The sequence below is a fragment of the Hyla sarda genome, chromosome 8 (assembly GCF_029499605.1).
Source record: "Hyla sarda isolate aHylSar1 chromosome 8, aHylSar1.hap1, whole genome shotgun sequence".
NCBI lineage: Eukaryota > Metazoa > Chordata > Amphibia > Anura > Hylidae > Hyla > Hyla sarda.
The window spans coordinates 173201912-173222057 of NC_079196.1; the positions used below are offsets into that span (position 1 = coordinate 173201912).

The 20146-nt window shown below is 42.2% G+C and overlaps 1 protein-coding gene across 3 annotated transcripts in view; it reads right to left on the minus strand.

The window, feature by feature from the left end:
• Positions 1–20146, minus strand: part of DNAH3 (dynein axonemal heavy chain 3) — a 536740-nt gene that overhangs the window by 417290 nt on the left and 99304 nt on the right. For all 3 annotated transcript variants that reach the window (XM_056535450.1, XM_056535451.1, XM_056535449.1), the window contains exons 3-6: positions 18819–19041; positions 13151–13220; positions 11664–11847; positions 1299–1488 (exon numbers count right to left, since the gene is read on the minus strand). In XM_056535450.1, coding sequence (XP_056391425.1) covers positions 1299–1488; positions 11664–11847; positions 13151–13220; positions 18819–19041 — 667 coding nt within the window. The remainder of the gene's footprint in view (positions 1–1298; positions 1489–11663; positions 11848–13150; positions 13221–18818; positions 19042–20146) is intronic.

Here is a 20146-nt window from a genome sequence, read left to right on the forward strand (position 1 = left end):
ACCTGAGCCACTAGAGGGAGACTCCGTCTCATGCCACTACTAGAGGGAAAGCACCGCCAGCATTCAAAAGTGACCAAAACATCAGCCAGGAAGCATAGGAATTGAGAAGTGGTCTGTGGTCACCACCTGCAGAATCACTTCCTTATTGGGGGGTGTCTTGCTAATTGCCTATAATTTCCACAACAGCATGTGAAATTGATTGTCAATCAGTGTTGCTTCCTGAGTGGACAGTGTGATTTCACAGAAGTGTGATTGACTTGGAGTTACACTGTGTTATTTAAGTGTTCCCTTTATTTTTTTGAGTGTATAATGAATGCACTGCAGGGGGCATATTATAAATGTGCTGGGAGGGCTAGATATATAGCGCTATATGTCTGTCCCCTGCAGCGCTATATATCTTGCCCCCCCCCCCCCCCCCCACAGTGCTTTTAATATAGATATGCACACTCACAATCTTCATTTTTTTTTAAACGCAGGGAGCACTGAATGGCTCCTCGGCACAGGCCATTCAGGGCTCCCGGAGGGGGATTTAAAAATGAAAGTAAAAACACTATATATACATAGCAGAGGAGTGGAGCATGCTGCCCGCTGCCCGCTCCCCTGCTCAATAACTGCTGATTCCATCGGATCTCAGAAGTGTGAACCGGTGCGATCAATCCCTTATCTAATGAACTATTACCCCCAATATGGAACAGACTCTGTTACATGATGGTGGTAGTAGTGGAAGCACTAATGTAGCCTCCCCAGCCACCTGCAGACTCCCGCAGCCAGGGAACTACTACTCCCATCATAGAAAGGAGTCTGTTCCATGATGGGAGTAGTAGTAATCCCGGCTGCAAGAGTATGTAGACAGCTGATACTAACAAAAAATGATGCAAACGGATGCCACTAAATGGCATCCCTTTGCATCAGTTAATAGAATGGTCCGTTAAGGAGGCAATAATGGACAAAATAAGAACAGGGGACAACAGTCGTGTGAACATAGCCTTAGTTGGATTTTCATGTCTCAGACAGTCTCGGACATTTTCAGACAGTCTCAGACATGTCTCATACACTATGTACCAAAATAACTTGATAAAACTAGTGGGTTTTAGCTTAGTAAATGAGGGCCATTGTGTGCACAAACAATCACTTTCCTATAGACTTACATAGTGCACATTGTTAAAAACGCAGACACAATTTGTCAATTTTAAAGCCAAAGTACAGAGTACGGCACACATCCAAGGTGTCATTATAAAAAAATGCATATCTAATTCCGTTACATAAGGAGACAAAAGAGACGAAGAATTAATTCTTACCAATGCTTTTCCTAAGGCTCATGTAATAATCATATCCAACCTCTTCTTTTATTTCTTGCAGCAATTTCTCCAGAGCCGGGATTTTCAGGAGCTGGCTGGGAACATTTGTTAAGATTCTGTCCATCTGCTCCTTCTCCTGGGGTGCCAGCATTTCTGTCTGAATCCCATGGTGTATGTAGTGGAAATACCTCTGAAACATTTACCAAGATTGTAGTTTATTATGTGGCATGAAAAAGACGCACAAAGTAAGATGAGTATGAAAGAGAAGTTTTTCCAAAGCATTTGGCAGTATGTTCCTGATTAACCCTTGAGGATCACGATGTCTGCAGTCAGAAGATAATTTAGGTCACAAAAATCCAAAATTTTACAAAAAAATAGAAAAAGCATTGGCACTGCAATAACCACAAATCACAAAGGAGCAGCTAATGTGAATCCGAGCCAAGATATCATCCTCAGGTGATACTGTTTAGTTAGGAGGTGCTCACATGAAAAACAGTTCATGTGAAGCATGCAACATAAAGGGGTATAAATGGAGCACTAACCTCTTTAGCGCTGCAGCCAGGTGAGTAGAATCACGATCCGATTGGCATAGGTGGCTTCAGGGTGACATCGACGGGTTGCAGATGGTATCAGGAAGGGGAAGCAGGAGGACGCAGGGGATCGTGATTCTACTCACCTGGCTGCAGCGCTGGGGAGGTGAGTGTTCCGTCTAAAACCCCTTTATGTTGCATGCAAAATCCATAATTTATTAGCCAATTTATAATCTGGAATCAAATGAGGTTTTACAGCAAAATAAGCATAATTACAGCAAAAATCATCTATTTTCAATCCTTCTACATGACCTGAGCTGCCTTTGGGTGGCTAAAATGAGCATACACATTTAAATCCAATTTAAACTTTCAGCGGTGTTATGATTGACAAAAATGCAGGTACATAGGCTAGGTACCCTGACTGACAATGTGAAAAGGTTCTCAAGATTAAATGGGCACTGTCAGATACAAAAACGTTTTATATGTTGTACATCTTGGCAAAACAATAACCTTTCTAATATACCTCATAAGAAAATGTTATTTCCTTTTTATAGAAATCATGGCTTATGAAAGCATAGCTTTGTCCAAGCTAAGGCATGAACAAAGTCCAGTAAGTGGGGCTGGTATAGCACTCCTCTGTTCTCTCCCCTGTCCGAAAGGACAGGAGAGAACACAGAGGAGTCCTATCAGACAGGAGAGAACACAGAGGGGTGTTATCAGACAGGAGAGAGCACAGAGAAATACTATCAGACAGGAGAGAGCACAGAGGAGTCCTATCAGACAGGAGAGAGCACAGAGGAGTCCTATCAGACAGGAGAGAGCACAGAGGAGTCCTATAAGACAGGAGAGAGCACAGAGGAGTCCTATCAGACAGGAGAGAGCACAGAGGAGTCCTATCAGGCAGGAGAGTGCACAGAGGAGTCCTATCCGACAGGAGAGAGCACAGAGGAGTCCTATCAGACAGGAGAGAGCACAGAGGAGTGCTATCAGACAGGAGAGAACACAGAGGAGTGCTATCAGACAGGAGAGAGCACAGAGGAGTGCTATCAGACAGGAGAGAGCACAGAGGAGTGCTATCAGACAGGAGAGAGCACAGAGGAGTCCTATCAGACAGGAGAGAGCACAGAGGAGTCCTATCAGACAGGAGAGAGCACAGAGGAGTCCTATCCGACAGGAGAGAGCACAGAGGTGTCCTATCAGACAGGAGAGAGCACAGAGGAGTCCTATCAGACAGGAGAGAACACAGAGGAGTCCTATCAGACAGGAGAGAGCACAGAGGAGTCCTATCAGACAGGAGAGTGCACAGAGGAGTCCTATCCGACAGGAGAGAGCACAGAGGAGTCCTATAGGACAGGAGAGAGCACAGAGGAGTCCTATCAGACAGGAGAGAGCACAGAGGAGTCCTATCAGACAGGAGAGAGCACAGAGGAGTGCTATCAGACAGAAGAGAGCACAGAGGAGTCCTATCAGACAGGAGAGAGCACAGAGGTGTCCTATAAGACAGGAGAGAGCACAGATGAGTCCTATCAGACAAGAGAGAGCACAGAGGAGTCCTATCAGACAGGAGAGAGCACAAATGAGTCCTATCTGACAGGAGAGAGCACAGAGGAGTCCTATCAGACAGGAGAGAGCACAGAGGAGTGCTATCAGACAGGAGAGAGCACAAAGGAGTCATATCAGACAGGACAGGAGAGAACACAGAGGAGTGCTATCAGACAGGAGAGAGCACAGATGAGTCCTATCAGACAAGAGAGAGCACAGAGGAGTCCTATCAGACAGGAGAGAGCACAAATGAGTCCTATCCGACAGGAGAGAGCACAGAGGAGTCCTATCAGACAGGAGAGAGCACAGAGGAGTGCTATCAGACAGGAGAGAGCACAAAGGAGTCCTATCAGACAGGACAGGAGAGAACACAGAGGAGTGCTATCAGACAGGAGAGAGCACAGATGAGTCCTATCAGACAGGACAGGAGAGAACACAGAGGAGTCCTATCAGACAGGAGAGAGCACAGATGAGTCCGATTCGACAGGAGAGAGCACAGATGAGTGCGATCCGACAGGAGAGAGCACAGAGGAGTCCTATCAGACAGGAGAGAACACAGAGGAGTGCTATCAGACATGAGAGAGCACAGAGGAGTCCTATCAGACAGGAGAGAGCACGGAGGAGTCCTATCAGACAGGAGAGAGCACAGAGGAGTGCTATCAGACAGGAGAGAGCACAGAGGAGTGCTATCAGACAGGAGAGAGCACAGAGGTGTGCTATCAGACAGGAGAGAGAACAGAGGAGTGTTATCAGACAGGAGAGAGCATTGAGGAGTGCTATCAGATAGGAGAGAGCACAGAGGAGTGCTATCAGACAGGAGAGCGCACAGAGGAGTACTATCAGACAGAAGAGAGCACAGAAGAGTGACATCAGACAGGAGAGAGCACAGAAGAGTGCCATCAGACAGGAGAGAGCACAGAGGAGTACTATCAGACAGGAGAGAGCACAGATGAGTGCTAGCGCACCCTTACTTACTGGATTTTGTCCATGCCTGTGCTTCAGCATGGACAAAGCCATGATTTTATAAGTCATAATTTCTATAAAAAGGAAATACATTTCTTTATGAAGTATATTAGAAAAGTTAATGTTTTGCCAAGATGTACAAACAGTGCCCATTTAAGGATGACCTTTTTCAAGATGTTTTATTAGGGCATATAGATGTCATAGAGGAGTGTCCACGGGAACTACCTACACCCCCCACCACCACCACCACCACCCATGACCTACCCATGGACAAGTGGCTGTTGGTGAGCTTAGGGCTGCACATATCCCTGCCCGACATGACAATGACTAAATGTTATCTAGTAATAGCTAGCTACATTCGCTCCTTTTCTCAGAATATACTGTTATATTGTGGGACTCAAAACATGGAGCCCTTAAAAATTGCAGTATATATTTTGAAACAACCTAAAAGGATTCAGTTGTAGACTATGATTGGTCCATTTAAATAAATGAGCACAACTTAGATACAGCAGCAGTATACATTGGTATACCGTTCTGCCAGTATAGAGACATATACATGTAGGACAATGATCAAGTGCTAAAGGGGTCCTACACTAACTACAATTTATTTGGCCGCCATGTATTCCTACATTTTGCTAGATGTGGCCAGAAATGCCAGCATGCATCTGCTATCCATCCTATAACTACTAGGTGTGTCAACCAGTTTTCATGTACATGGCATTTGCCTAGTTATGCAACAATCTATCAGAACAAAGAAACATAGATCTTTAGAGGCAGGCACATTATCTGCTCAGTGGTATATGAATGCTTTACAGCACCCCATATGGGTGCTAAAATCAACTACTGTTATCACCCACAAGTTAAAGGGGTAAAACTACAGAGGAATTTTTTTTCTTTTTGGAACACAGTGCTCTCTGCTGACATTATGACCACAGTGCTCTCTGCTGACATATCTGTCCATTTTAAGAACTGTCCAGAGTAGGAGAAAATCCCCATAGAAAACATATGCTGCTCGGGACGGTTCCTAAAATGGACAGAGATGTCAGCAGAGAGCACTGTGGTCATGATGTCAGCAGAGAGCACTGTGTTACAAAAAGAAAATAATTTTCTCTGTAGTATTCAGCAGCTAATAAGTACTGGAAGGATTAAGATTTTTTAATAGAAGTAATTTACAAATCTGTTTAACTTTCCTGCACCAGTTGGTTTTAAAAAAAAGTTTTCCACCGGAGCACCCCTTTAAGAAATAAAAAGAATAAGAAAATACACTTTTATCTTTAACAGGGATATAGACTGCAGCAGATGAAAGTAATACTTTTAGGATGCAAATAGTTCAATGATCAAAGATAAGACCCATTAGAGTGTTTCCTGCTTATAAATTCAGCTGTAATCTCATTGGCTTGTTGTGATGCGTGTCGAGCTTCCCCAAATGAAGAGCTGTTCTCATTATGTAAATTCCCTTCTAGTTATGAATAGTTATCATCATGGAGATTGATCTCTTGTGAGGACCCGTTGATTATATTCAGTATTTTCTTAAGTAAACTTCTGATTGTGGTAAAATCATGTCATGTACATAAAGCCTGAACTAAGTACTAAAGGGGAACAACAAGAACTCTGCAGGTTTTAGAAGCTGTGATTATTGCTATCAATGTCTTATCAGTAATCGCTTTCTGCAACTTAAAAGGATAGTCTTCCTACAAAAATATCTGTCCATATTCTATATAGAGGTATACTAAAGTCTTCGATGAGGGCCTCTGCACAGGATTTACCTTTAAAAGGGTAAACAAGTTTCTCAGGGAAACTGTTTTTGGCCAGAAAGGTACTAGCTTTAAGACCCCCTTCATGTACTAAATGGAAGAAATTAGTGAACACTATTATTCCGTTTTCTAAGGTGGTGTACAAACATAGGAAATTTGACCGGATGTGGGGCCCCTGATGTTCCTCTACCTCAATCCAGGGCTCCTTGGCTTCAATTCTTCGCTTGATCGATCCAAGGGAGTTATCTGTTACTACCTAATATGTCTCTATCTTCTGTGTCTACACTGATGTACAATGGGTTTTCTTCCAGTGGTGGCAAAATTATGGCTTACTTCATATTTGTTGTTTTTTTTATTTAGTCCTAATTTCTGTGGGTGTGTGCTTGATTTTGTGATGGGTGGTGGGACAACGGATCTACTTCTGTGTTATCTTGGCGCCTATGAGTGTTTGTTTTATTGATTCTGGTTTTTAATCGACTAGCTCTTCTTTGAAAGCTCATACAGATGCTGATTGAATAGGTACTACTATGTACTTTGTATTCTGTAGTTTTGATATGACTGTAACTTTGCCTGTCTTTCATATTTGTATTGCCGATGTTTTTTTTTTTACTTTTCAATAAAACGAGAGAGAAAAAAGGGTAAACAAGAAAAAAAAAAAAACTGTAAAAGCAACTCTTGTAGACATGACATATCCATGTACTACACGGTAAGCATTTGTTTGAATGACTGACATGCAATGTTATAGTTTTGGCCACACAAAAGCAGTTTCCTGGAGGTTGGAGGAGCTAGGCTAAAGGTGCTTTGCTCATTTCCCAGTCAGCTTCCAATTACACATTTGAGATCTATATCGCTGGCATGCATTGGGATACTAGCAATAAAAGGTTTGCCAACATACAGTGGGGATCAAAAGTTTTTACCCCAGGTAAAAATGTGTATTAATGTGCATAAAGAAGCCAAGGAAAGATGGAAAAATCTACAAAAGACATCAAATTACAGATTAGATATTCTTATAATATGTCAACAAAAGTTAGACTTTATTTCCATCATTTACACTTTCAAAATAACAGAAAAAAAATGGTGTCTGCAAAAGTTTGGGCACCCTGCAGAATTTATAGCATGCACTGCCCCCTTTGCAAAGCTGAGACCTGCCAGTGTCATGGATTGTTCTCAATCATCATCTGGGAAGACCAGGTGATGTCAATCTCAAAGGTTTTAAATGCCCAGACTCATCTGACCTTGCCCCAACAATCAGCACCATGGGTTCTTCTAAGCAGTTGTATAGAAATCTGAAACTGAAAATTGGTGACGCTCACAAAGTTGGAGAAGGCTATAAGAAGATAGCAAAACATTTTCAGATGTCAATATCCTCTGTTCGGAATGTAATTAAGAAATGGCAGTCATCAGGAACAGTGGACGTTAAAGCAAAAATATCAGAGAGAACAGCTCGCAGGATTGTGAGAAAAACAATTCAAAACCCACATTTGACTGCAAAATCCCTCCAGAAACATCTGGCAGACACTGGAGTTGTGGTACACTATTCCACTATAAAGAGATACTTGTACAAATATGGTCTTCATGGAAGAGTCATCAGAAGAAAACCTCTTCTACATCCTCACCACAAAAATCAGCGTTTGAAGTTTGCAAATGAACATATAGACAAGCCTGATGCATTTTGGAAACAAGTTCTGTGGACCGATGAGAATAAAATTTAACTTTTTGGCCGGAATGAGCAAAGGTACGTTTGGAGAAGAAGGGGAACAGAATTTAATGAAAAGAACCTCTGTCCAACTGTTAAGCATGGGGGTGGATCAATCATGCTTTGGGGTTGTATTGCAGCCAGTGGGACAGGGAACATCTCACAAGTAGAAGGAAAAATGGATTCAATAAAATTTCAGCAAATTTTGGATACTAACTTGATGCCATCTGTGAAAAAGCTGAAGTTAAAGAGAGGATGGCTTCTACAAATGGATAATGATCCTAAACACACCTCGAAATCCACAGGGGATTACTTCAAGAGGCGTAAACTGAAGGTTTTGCCATGGCCTTAACAATCTCCTGACCTCAACATAATTGAAAATCTATGGATAGACCTTAAAAGAGCAGTGCGTGGCAGACAGCCCAGAAATCTCAAAGAACTGGGAGACTTTTGTAAGGAAGAATGGGCAAAGATACCTCGAACAAGAATTGAAAGACTCTTGGCTGGCTACAAAAAGCATTTACAAGCTGTGATACTTGCCAAAGGGGACAGTACAAGATATTAACTCTGCAGGGTGCTCAAACTTTTGCAGATGACATTTTTTTTCCTGTTATTTTGAAAGTATAAATGATGGAAATAAAATCTAACTTTTGTTGACATATTATAATAATGTCTAATCTGTAATTTGATGCCTTTTGGAGATTTTTCCATCTTTATTTGGCTTCTTTATGCACATTAATACAAATTTTTAACTGGGGTGCCCAAACTTTTGATCTCCACTGTATACTGTGGGGTGACTTTAATGAACCACACACTTTTGTTTTGCTGAGTTCACAAGAATGGTTGACTATGCTCTTGAGATAAATGTAGTCCCTAAAAATAGTAGTCAGAAGACTATATTTGGTCTATTAAAGCCAATCCATAAGCTGCTGCATACACCAACATTATTTTATTACATATTCTGATGTACATGTTTACAAGTGATGTACAGCCCAAATCCAGTATGAACCAAGCCTATAATTTATGTAGTTTATAAGGCTAAGGCGCACTTCATTTATAATAGATTAAATGTGGCATCATGTGCCAATGCCCTGCAACTTGACAAATGGCCATTCTGCTATGGCGGAAGCACTGCATGCCATTAGAAAGAAGGGTCCAACTGGAATAACTGCAACTAGCCCTTTACCTAATAGTACAATATGTCTCTTTTTCCTTTTTTCTCAAGGTATATTGACTCTTATGTAAACAGATGGCAATAACAGGCCACTTATCCTTTGGCTTAATGACACTTTAACAGCTATGAAGAACTTAAAAAGGATTTTCCCATAATAAAAATGTATCACTTATGCATAAGGATGAAAACGGGGGGTCCCATGTGCCCCTGCTTGAATGAAATGGTGGTTCCAATCAAACTCTATGGGACGGCTGCAGACAGCCAAACACTATACTTTGCTATCTTAAGCAGTCCCATAGAATGTGAATGCAGTAGTAGTAGTGCACATGATCTACCACTGTTTATTCAAATAGGAAAAGAGGTGGGGGGGGGGGAGCAGTGGTCAGACCTTCACCAACTAGATGCTACATTTTGATTATGGGAAACCACTTTAAGTCAGTAACACATCCAGAATATGGGCAGTTGCTCCGTACTACACAAACACAGGTGGTGCTAGCTCATTATTGAAGAAAAACAATGTTCATAGGTAAGTATGAAAAGAGACAGGCGCACTCACCACATCTGTTGCTTCATCTGTATGCTTTTTTGTTACATTTCGGCATCAGAAATGGAGGCAAGTGTGCAGGGGGACGACAGGTGGAGGAAGTATTCTTGGGCTGTGGAACCGTTTCGCAATAAAGCATACAAGTGAAGCAACAGATGCGGTGAGTGCGCTTGTCTCTTTTCATACTTACCACTTTAAGTCAGCGTGTTTTGCAGACTTGAATTATGCACTAAATAGCCTCCTATTCAACTAAAGAAGCTAAACCTGCTACCAACCGGACTTTTACTGTTCAGCACCTTGGACAGGGAAGCTGTTATATGTGAAACCCCATAGGCTCAGCTATCTAGATATGTATGTAGGAATAGGGTTACGGCTACAGTACTGACTACGTGACTATTCACAGGGTAGCATTTCTAAGATAGTAGTAGGACGTAATTTGCATAAGTTAATAACTTGTTTTTTTTACACTCTGCAATATCATACATTCTATCTAAAAGCATGATGCTAAAGTTATTAAAAGGTAGAAGAAGACAGCGGTGAAGGTTTAGGAGGTTCTCTATGGGATATACTGGAACACAGGAGAAGTGATGATGGCAATAATGGTGATTATAACAATGATGATTTAGGCTGGGTTCAGACTACGGAATTTCCGCCTGCAATTCCGCTTTGAAATTGCAGGCGGAAATTTTGCTTGCTAAAATGTATAGTGTAGTGAATGGGTTTCCGTTCACAAATTCAGCTTCACAAATTCTGAAGTGTGAATTTGTGAACGGAAACCCACGGAAAACGGAATACGCTTGGAAATTTCCACCTGAAGAATGGCGTTGCTCTTTCTTCAGGTGGAAATACTCGTGGAGCACATAGCAGTCTATTGGAGACTGCAGTGTCCGCACGGTCCTAGCGCCAACTGGCGCTGGCCGTACTTGGAATTCAGATTCCGTAGTCTGAACCTAGCCTCAATGTTAGAAATGGTGGGGAAAGTAACATGTGAAATAGAGAAGAAATAGAAAAAAGGAAACGGGTAAAGAAAGGTAAGAAAAGTGATCAGACCATACGTTACTATGAATAAATAAATGTAAACAATTTATTGATAGAAATTTGGGAAGTCACAGGGCCCTTGTGTCTCTCCTGTACAAATAAAATGTATAAAAACTATAGAAAGTACGTAAAGCGTAAATAAACGGTAAAATAAAATGATAGTAATAAATTAATAATAAAAAATGATATTAAAGATACAAAATTTTTCTGTAGGATGGACATAATATACTCTTTTATATACTCCACCCATAGACATCTTATGCCCTATCCAAAGGATAGGGGATAAGATGTCTGATCGCGGGGGTCCCGCCGCTGGGGACCCCCGCAATATAGCATGCAGCACCCACCTGTTACTGCTCCGGAAGCGCTGGAGGGTCTGCCACATGCTATATTGCGAGGGTCCCCAGCGGCGGGACCCCCGCGATCAGACATCTTATCCCCTATCCTTTGGATAGGGGATAAGATGTCTAGGGGTAGAGTACATAGTTTATATACATTTATAGTTTTTATACATTTTATTTGTACAGGAGAGTCGCAAGGGCCCTGCGACATCCCTAATTTCTATCAATAAATTGTTTACATTTATTTATTCATAGTAACATATGGTCTGATCACTTTTCTCACCTTTATTTCCTGTTTCCTTTTTCAATTTCTTCTTCTCTCTGTTTCAGATCTTTACTTCCCTACCATTTCTAACATTTAATCATCATCATTATTATTATTATCACCATTATTGCCATCATCACTTCTCCTGTGTTCCAGTATATCCCATAAAGAACATTGAGGACTATATTTTCCATATTTGTAGTGCATTTTAGTGAACAGCACCTTTGGTATTGTGTGCTAACAGTTAACCTCTGTTCCCTACCCTATCCTCTATTTGTCGAGCTGCACAAATCCCTATATAAAGGTTTAGGAGATGTAAACTAATTGACAGGTTCCCAGATAGGTTGAGGGCAAATATGTTGAACCTTGGACAATTTGAACAAAGAGAAGGACTTCATTTGTCATTCCAACCACTAGTCAATGAAGGCATGATCTAAATCTATTGTCAAACTCAAGTTAGAGGCTGAATTTAGCGGCACAGGACATGTCCTTGTGTACTAACCCTTTATCACACTCACCTCCAAGTCTCTTTGAGTCGGCTTATCCTGTTGTTTGTCTATTTCTGCTTCATGCTGTAACATAATTTGTAATTGCTCCTCTGGAGTAATAGGCCTGCTCTCTGTGTAGGTCAGAGTCTCTGTCTGCGGAGCGTTCTCATCTACAGCAATTGGCTCTAAAGCACTATACCTGCTTATTATCCATCTGCATAATAACAAAGGCAATTAGTTTTAGGCAACAAATTGGGCAATTAGAACAAGAATACTGAATCGGCATGCAATATTTACATTCTATGCATGTATTATACTTCTGGAACTGTACATCGCAGGACATACGGTTATCTATATATATAAAACTCAACGTGTGTGTGTATGTATGTATGTATGGTGTGTATGTTCCGGCATCACGTCCAAACGGCTAAAGATATTAACATGAAACTTGGCACACATGTTACTTATATGTCAACAACAAACATAGGATAGGTGATTTAACCCTTACTCACCCCCATTTGCCAGGGGCGGGGTTTATGTTTAAAGTCCCATACAAGTCAATAGGAAATATATGTTACTGCATAACTTCCAAACGGCTTGAGATATTTCAATAACTGGTACACATATTACGGGTCGGGATAGGAGGTCGACATAGGAGGTCGGGATAGGAGGACGGGATAGGAGGACTGGGATAGGAGGACCGGATAGGAGGTCAGGATAGGAGGACCGGGATAGGAGGACGGGATAGGAGGACGCGATAGGAGGACGGGATAGGGGGACAGGATAGGAGGTCGTGATAGGAGGATGGGATAGGAGGACGAGATAAGAGGACGGGATAGGAGGTCGAGATATGAGGATGGGAAAGGAGGACGGGAAAGGAGGACGGGAAAGGAGGAGGGGAAAGGAGGAGGGGAAAGGAGGACAGGAAAGGAGGTCGAGATATGAGGACGGGAAAGGAGGACGGGATAGGAGGACGGGAAAGGAGGACGGGAAAGGAGGACGGGAAAGGAGGAAGGGATAGGAGGACGGGATAGATGGACGGGATAGAAGGACTGGATAGGAGGACGGGATAGGAGGGCGGGAAAGGAGGACGGGAAAGGAGGTCGAGATAGGAGGACGGGAAAGGTGGTCGAGATAGGAGGACAGGAAAGGAGGTTGAGATAGGAGGACGGGAAAGGAGGACGGGAAAGGATGTCGAGATATGAGGACGGGATAGGAGGACGGCATAGTAGGACAGGATAGGAGGATGGGATAGGAGGTCGGGATATGTGGTCGGGATATGACAACAATATATGAGGATGGGATATGAAGTCAAAAGCTTTCTCCTTTGTTTATTTTCCTCCCCAACAAGGATTAGGAAGGAAAAACCAGGCAACGCCGGGTACTCAGCTAGTAATATTATAAAAAACAGGATTTTAGGAATTTTCCAGAAGTTAAAATATGTATTTTTGTGGATAATGGGGCTTCAGAGGATTTCTTTAAAGCTTAGGATTTCTATGAGTGACAAGTTCTATTACCTATCAGTGTTATATTTGCTCCTGGGAGAAAGTTTTGGCTTTTTTGGTATGCATGATACATCCTTTGAAGCTGAATGTATTAGTTAAGGAAACCAACAGCTTGTTTCAACAAAGGTATGTGTACGTGAATAGCCATAGAGGATATGAGTCACAGCACCTTCCAGAGGAAATGTTATTGGTATGCTCAAATTGTTTTATGCCATACAGTGCATTCAGAAGGTCTTCACACTCTTTCACTTTATTCGCAATTTGTAATGTTGTGGACCAAATAAAAAAGCAAGTTTTCCCCCCCATCACTCAATACCCCATGATGACAAGGTGGAAATAGAATGTTAGAAATGTTTCCTAATTTTTTGAAAAGGAAAAACTAAAATTTTGTAAGGACATAAATATTCAGACCGGTTACTTAGTACTTACAATGGTTGAGGCATCACTGGCAGTGACAACAGCCTTTAGTTTTCTTTGATATGATGCAACAATAATTGCGCACCGGGATTTGGGGATTTTCTACCATTCTTCTCTGTAGATCTTTCCAAGCTCCATCAAATTGGATTGGTGCTGTCGGTGAAAGATCTTTTCAAGTCTCTCCAGAGATGTTTAAATGGGTTCAAGTCAGGGTTCTTGCTGGGCCACTTAAGGACATTCAGAGAGTTGTCCCTATGTGTTGTCTTGGTTGTGTGCTTAGGGTTTATGGGAGAGAATTATCAAAACCTGTTTGGAGGAAAAGTTGCTGAGTTGCCCATAGCAACCAATCAGATTGCTACTTTCATTTCTGAAAAGGCCTCTGAAAAATTAAAGAAGCAATCTGATTGGTTGCTATGGGCAACTCAGCAACTTTTCCTCCAAAACAGGTATTGATAAATCTCCCCCTTTGTCTTGTTAAAAGGAGAACCTTTTTCCCAGTATAAGGTCCAGAGCACTCAGGATCAGGTTCTTAAGAATATCTCTGTACTTTGCTCTATTCCTCTTTCCCTTAACCCGGATCAGTTGTCCTGACCGACTGGGGGGACAGGGAGAGTGAGCCCTAAGCTGTCCCTAGTGACACTCTCCCTGCCTACTTGCCCAAACACCCTAAGCTGTGATTCGACAACTTGGAGACAATCCCTCCCTGCGCTACAGTGCAGTGGTGTAAAAACGAATATATACATAGTCGGTCTCAGGCCAGAAACAGAAAGGGAAAACTACTGGACAACTAGAAATACCAAACAGGATATGAATACTAACAGGGCAGAATATAAACAGGATAACTGATCAGGAACATAGGACACTGTTCACAAACAGATACAAGTACAAAGGACAAAGATCAGATGAACCAAACAGGATATAAATAAAGAACATGGTTCACACTGATCACAGACAACTAACAAACAGATTAGGTCCAGAACACAAGACTGGGAAACGGATACGTCAGCATAGACTCCAGGAACAAACAGGAATAAAACTCAATACCCCATTAAACCTCAGAAAACACGGGAATGTCTTGATACTAGAACTCAATCTCCCAGAGTCCACCATGGAGCATGGAGACACAAGATAAATACAAGGTACATGCTCAAGCAGACTTGAAAGTGTATTGCACAGACATCATAGTAGCATTATTGCACAAAATAACCAGCTCAGAATACAAACTCAGCTGGAGTTATATAACCCCACCCGCACTGCAACTGGGTGAAGGGTTTAACTCCTCCACACCTGGGAAGAAAAGCACATAAAGCAGAAAATGCATGAAAAACAAGGTCTGAACAGGGCCTAAAATGAAAAAAATGCAAATACAGAAACACGGACATTCATCAGTCTTCCTGGTCTTCCAGAATTAAAGTCAGAAAGTTCAATATTGGTTTGGTCAGACCAGAGAATCTTGTTTCTCACAATCTGAGAGTCTTTGGGTACTTAGTTTGCAAACTCTTGGTGGGCTATAATGTGTCTTTTACTATGGAGAGGTTTTTTTTCTGGACACTTTGCCATAATTCACAAATATGTGGAGCACTGCAGTGATAGTTGACTTGAAATTTTCTCCCATTTGCATTCAAGATCTTTGGGGCTCAGCCAGAGAGACCATTAGGTTCTTTGTCACCTCTCTTACCAAGGTCCTAAGTTTTGTAGGACGGCCAGCAATGGGAAGAGTTCTCGTTTTCCAAACGTATTCTTTCTAAGCATTATGGAAGCCATTGTGCTCATGAAAACTTTTTGTACACTTCTCCACGCAATCCTGTCTCTGAGCTCTACAGGCAGTTCTTTTTCCTCATGGCTTGGCTACATTGTCAGCTGTGAGACCTTATATAGACAGGGCCGTGCCTTTCCATATCATGTCCTATTTACCAAAAGGTGACTGCAATCAAGGTGTAGAAACATCCTAACAACAATCAAGAGAACTGAGGGACCCAAGAGTCATAGCAACAGGTCTGAATACTTATGTCCATGCAAAATGCTAGTTTTCCCTTTTAATACATTTTAAAACATTTCAATACACAGAAAAATACTCTAGAATGAAAGCTAAAAGCTTTGTTTGATTTTAGCAAAATGCCACAGCATGCTGTATAGTAAATTCTCCATACACTTGGCTGAACCAAGCATGCATGTATTGTCAAAAGCAAAAGGGGAGTAAGGCTCGGTTCACACCACGTTTTGTTAAATACGGTTCCCGTATACGGCTGGGAGGAGAGGGGGCAGGGCTTAATCGCGGCGCCCGCACTCAGCTGTATTCGGCAACCGTATTTAATGCATGTCTATGAGCCGACCGGAGTGAACCGCAGCCTCCGGTCGTCTTCGTTTTTGGCCGTATGCGGTTTCCCGACCGTAGGCAAAACCGCGGTTGAACACGTTTTTGTCTGCTGTCGGGAAACCGCATACGGCCGAAAACTAAGCCGACTGGAGGCTGCGGTTCACTCTGGTCGGCTCATAGACATGCATTAAATACGGTTCCCGAATACGGCTGAGTGCGGGCGCCGTGATTAAGCCCTGCCCCCCATCCTCCCAGCCGTATACGGGAACTGTATTTAACAAAACGTGGTGTGAACCCAGCCTAAGCTTGCTTGCCAGACACCTTTGGCAAGGGCTTATCTCCCTTGAGAAGAAAGGGATCAGACATGTTAAAATTCAACATGCCAGTTTCTTTCCCCCCTAAAATATGTATAACAAACGTTAGATAATCAGCCAGGGTTTGGCTGACTTAAAAGGGTACTCCAGTGATAAAAATGTTTTTTTTTTGTTTTTTTTTATTAACTGGGGATTAGCTCCTGCTTTTGACAGTTCCTGACATGGACAGAGGTGTCAGCAGAGCGCACTGTGGTCAGACAGAAAGGAAATCCAAAAAGAAAGGAACTTACTCTGTACTATACATCAGCTGATAAGTACTGGAGGGATTAAAGGGGTATTCCAGGAAAAACCTTTTTTTATATCAACTGGCTCCAGAAAGTTAAACAGGTTTGGAAATTACTTCTATTAAAAAAAAATCTTAATCTTTCCAGCACTTATCAGCTGCTGAAGTTGAGTTGTTCTTTTCTGTCTGACAACAGTGCTCTCTGCTGACACCTCTGTCTGTCTCAGGAACTGTCCGGAGCATATAAGGTTTATTATGGGGATTCGCTCCTACTCTGGACAGCTTCCGAGACGGGTGTCATCAGAGAGAAGTTAGAAAGAAACTAACAACTCAACTTCAGCAGCTGATATGTACTGGAAGGATTAAGATTTTTTTAATAGAAGTAATTTACAAATCTGTTTAACTTTCTGGAGTCAGTTGTTATATAAAAAACTTTTTTCCTGGAATACCCCTTTAAGATTTTTAAAAAGAAGTAATTCACAAATTTGTTTACTGTAACTTTCTGGCACCAGTTGATTTAAAAAAAAAATTTCCACTGGAGTACTCCTGTAAGTCTACTTTGTATGGCCACCTTAACACTACAGTAAAGGTACTTAATCACAAAGTGAAAATAAAGTATTTAAAAAAAATGTAATCTATTACTGTTGTGATATCCTGTGGAAAAATTCTAGAGAGTTCTACTGCTTTGATCTCCAGCTGTAATCTGAGATTTTCCTGCAGCACCCCCACAGGAGAAATAAAGTATTACACAGTCCACATTGAAATTAACAGGGAGTCTGGATAATGAATGGATATGTTGAGCCCTTCAAAGCATGAGGAGCTCTATTTTTATCGGATGAATATATTGTTTTTTAGAGAAGATAGGCTAGGAAAAGCCAGCCAGGGCCCTAAAGATTTTCAGCGTTAGGGGAGCCAGACTAGGAAAAACAAGCAAGGAGCTCCATAGATTCTCAGTGTTAGGGCAGCCAGACTAGTAGTAACCAGCCATGGGCCCCATAGATTCTCAGTGTTAAGGGAGCCAGACTAGGATAATCCAGCTAGGGGCCCCATAGATTCTCAGGGTTAGGGCAGCCAGACTAGTAGTATCCAGCCATGGGCCCCATAGATTCTCAGTGTTAGAGGAGCAAGACTAGGAGGATCCAGCCAGGGGCCCCATATATTCTTAGTGTTAGGTGAGCCAGACTAGGATAATCCAGCCAGGGGCCCCCTTGATTCTCAGTGTTAGGTGCCCTAGACTAGGAGAATCCAGCCAGGGTCCCCATGGATTCTCAGTGTTAGGGGTGCCAAACTAGGAGAAATCAGCCAGGGGCCCCATAGATTCTCAGGGTTAGGGGAGCCAGACTAGGAGAATCCAGCCAGGGGCCCATAGATTCTCAGTGTTAGGGGAGCCAGACTAGGAGAATCCAGCCAGGGGCCCCATAGATTCTCAGGGCTAGGGGAGCCAGACTAGGAGAATCCAGCCAGGGGCCCCATAGATTCTCAGGGCTAGGGGAGCCAGACTAGGAGAATCCAGCCAGGGGCCCATAGATTCTCAGTGCTAGGAGAGTCAAACCAGGAGGGCCCCATAGATTTTCATTTTGCCTCACTCTTTCAATACACAAACTTTTACAACAAGAGTAAGATGTAAATTTAATCTCTACCTGAAGTAGATTAATGCCCAAGAGAAGTTAATTTTATCTCCATAAACAGATAAGGATCCTAGCTGGGGGACTCCCTGCATTAACTCATTGCCCCCGAAAAGGTTTTAAAACCCATTTAGCCCAGTACTCCTAGGTTCTCCAAAAGAATCCCCGCTATATAATTTACCTACAAACAGTTGATTGATGACTGCTATTGTATTGCATGTAACATGAAGAGAATTTAAATGATCCGTCTCAGGAGAACACATTTTGTTATTGAAGACGGAGGTGTCTGTGAGAGAGATTTTGGCCCGGGGCAGACTTTTTGTTTCTTTCAACTATTTCTCTTGTGGCAGATCAGCAAGAATGGATTTGAGGAAATATAAAACATTAATTTACTTTTCTACCAAATGAAGTAAATACATCTCTGCAGGGAACACCATTGGAAAGACGTAGTTAACTCTTGCATGATATATAAAAGGCTACTGAGAACATACCAGATGTGAAACACAAAGATCCCAATATAAAGTACTGATCTGCAATAAGGCACTCATAGACTCCTACAGACTCATACTGAAGCTTCCGGTTTACTTTATGAATATATGGGAAAATGTGTGGAAATGTCTAAATCCTGACATATACAGAGGTTAACTTAATGAAATAATCTAAGAGGAAACGCTTATCATTAAAACCACCATGTGTAGGACGGATGTAACAATAAAAAGGATACGTTGTGGGACTTTGGATCTGGCTGAAATCTTTGCTGTGTTGGGCCTTGGAGAGGGGATCTTCTTTGCCAGGTCTCCAAGCTTCAGGTCTCGAGCGGACGGTGAGTAGTTATTGGCTATGGAGTTACTGGGATTTCGGTGATAACGTTGTTCTTTGAATGGAGCAGCCAGGGTCCATGATTTGCTTTGCATCAGTGGAGGAAAGCTACTGTGCATAAGAACAAGCTAAAATAAAAGAATGAAATGTCAGAAGTATTGGTATGCACTTCAAGAAGGAAATAAAACATCAGGAACACAAATAGAATGATGTACTGTCATTACCTTTAAGGTCTATTCACACATACAGGACCTGCTGCAGATCTGATGCTGCAGATTTGAAGCTGTGTACAATCCTTTCGTTTTTCAATTTAATCTGCAGCATAAACTTTGCAGCGTCACTAATAGGCACTGGCAGTAAGCCTGCATGGTACACTACACACTATGGTGTAACTGGCATCCTATATATGCTTTATCTGTGTGCAACTATACTAAGCAACTGAAACGATAAGAAAAACAAGGATTGCACTCACCCTTCCAGATGATTATTTATTCCATAGTGTCAGGTATAACCAACTGGTGCGAGGGTGGAGGCGGGGGATGGGACCGGGACAGACTGTTTCACGCCACTAAGGCGCTTCTTCCAGCCGGTATACCGGCTGGAAGAAGCGCCTTAGTGGCGTGAAACAGTCTGTCCCGGTCCCATCCCCCGCCTCCACCCTCGCACCAACTTGTTCTACCTGACACTATGGAATAAATAATCGTCTGGATGGTGAGTACAATCCTTGTTTTTCTTATCGTCTCTATTTCTACACGCTACTGGATTTATGCACCACCGCATCCAACGTGTATATCAGGAACTCTAGAACTACCCACATCACACCAGCTGCCATATGCCTTAGTTCTGCAGTGCCAGACTTTATCTTTTCTTCTTTCCGTTCATATACTAAGCAACTACCCCCCTCACGAACAGGAGGCGTGTGAGCAGTTGTGCGTCAGTATTTTGCACCTGTGGAACCTCCCCTTATATAGCATTGTGGCTTCTCTGCATCATAGTGGGAATAGGCTCCTAGCCTGCCCTTGTAGCAATAACCAGTAAGTGGTCTCTTTTCTGTTATTTTTTAATTATTTATGTCCCATTTTCTGTGATATTTTTTTTCCATACATTTTGTAGCAGCTTGTGCCTGGTACTACATGTACAACAGCTCAGGGTCATTCACTTAAATTAGACTAAGCTGCTGTAAGCCCCAGCAACAGGCACATCCACTACAAATTGTTTGGTGCTGTGCTTGAT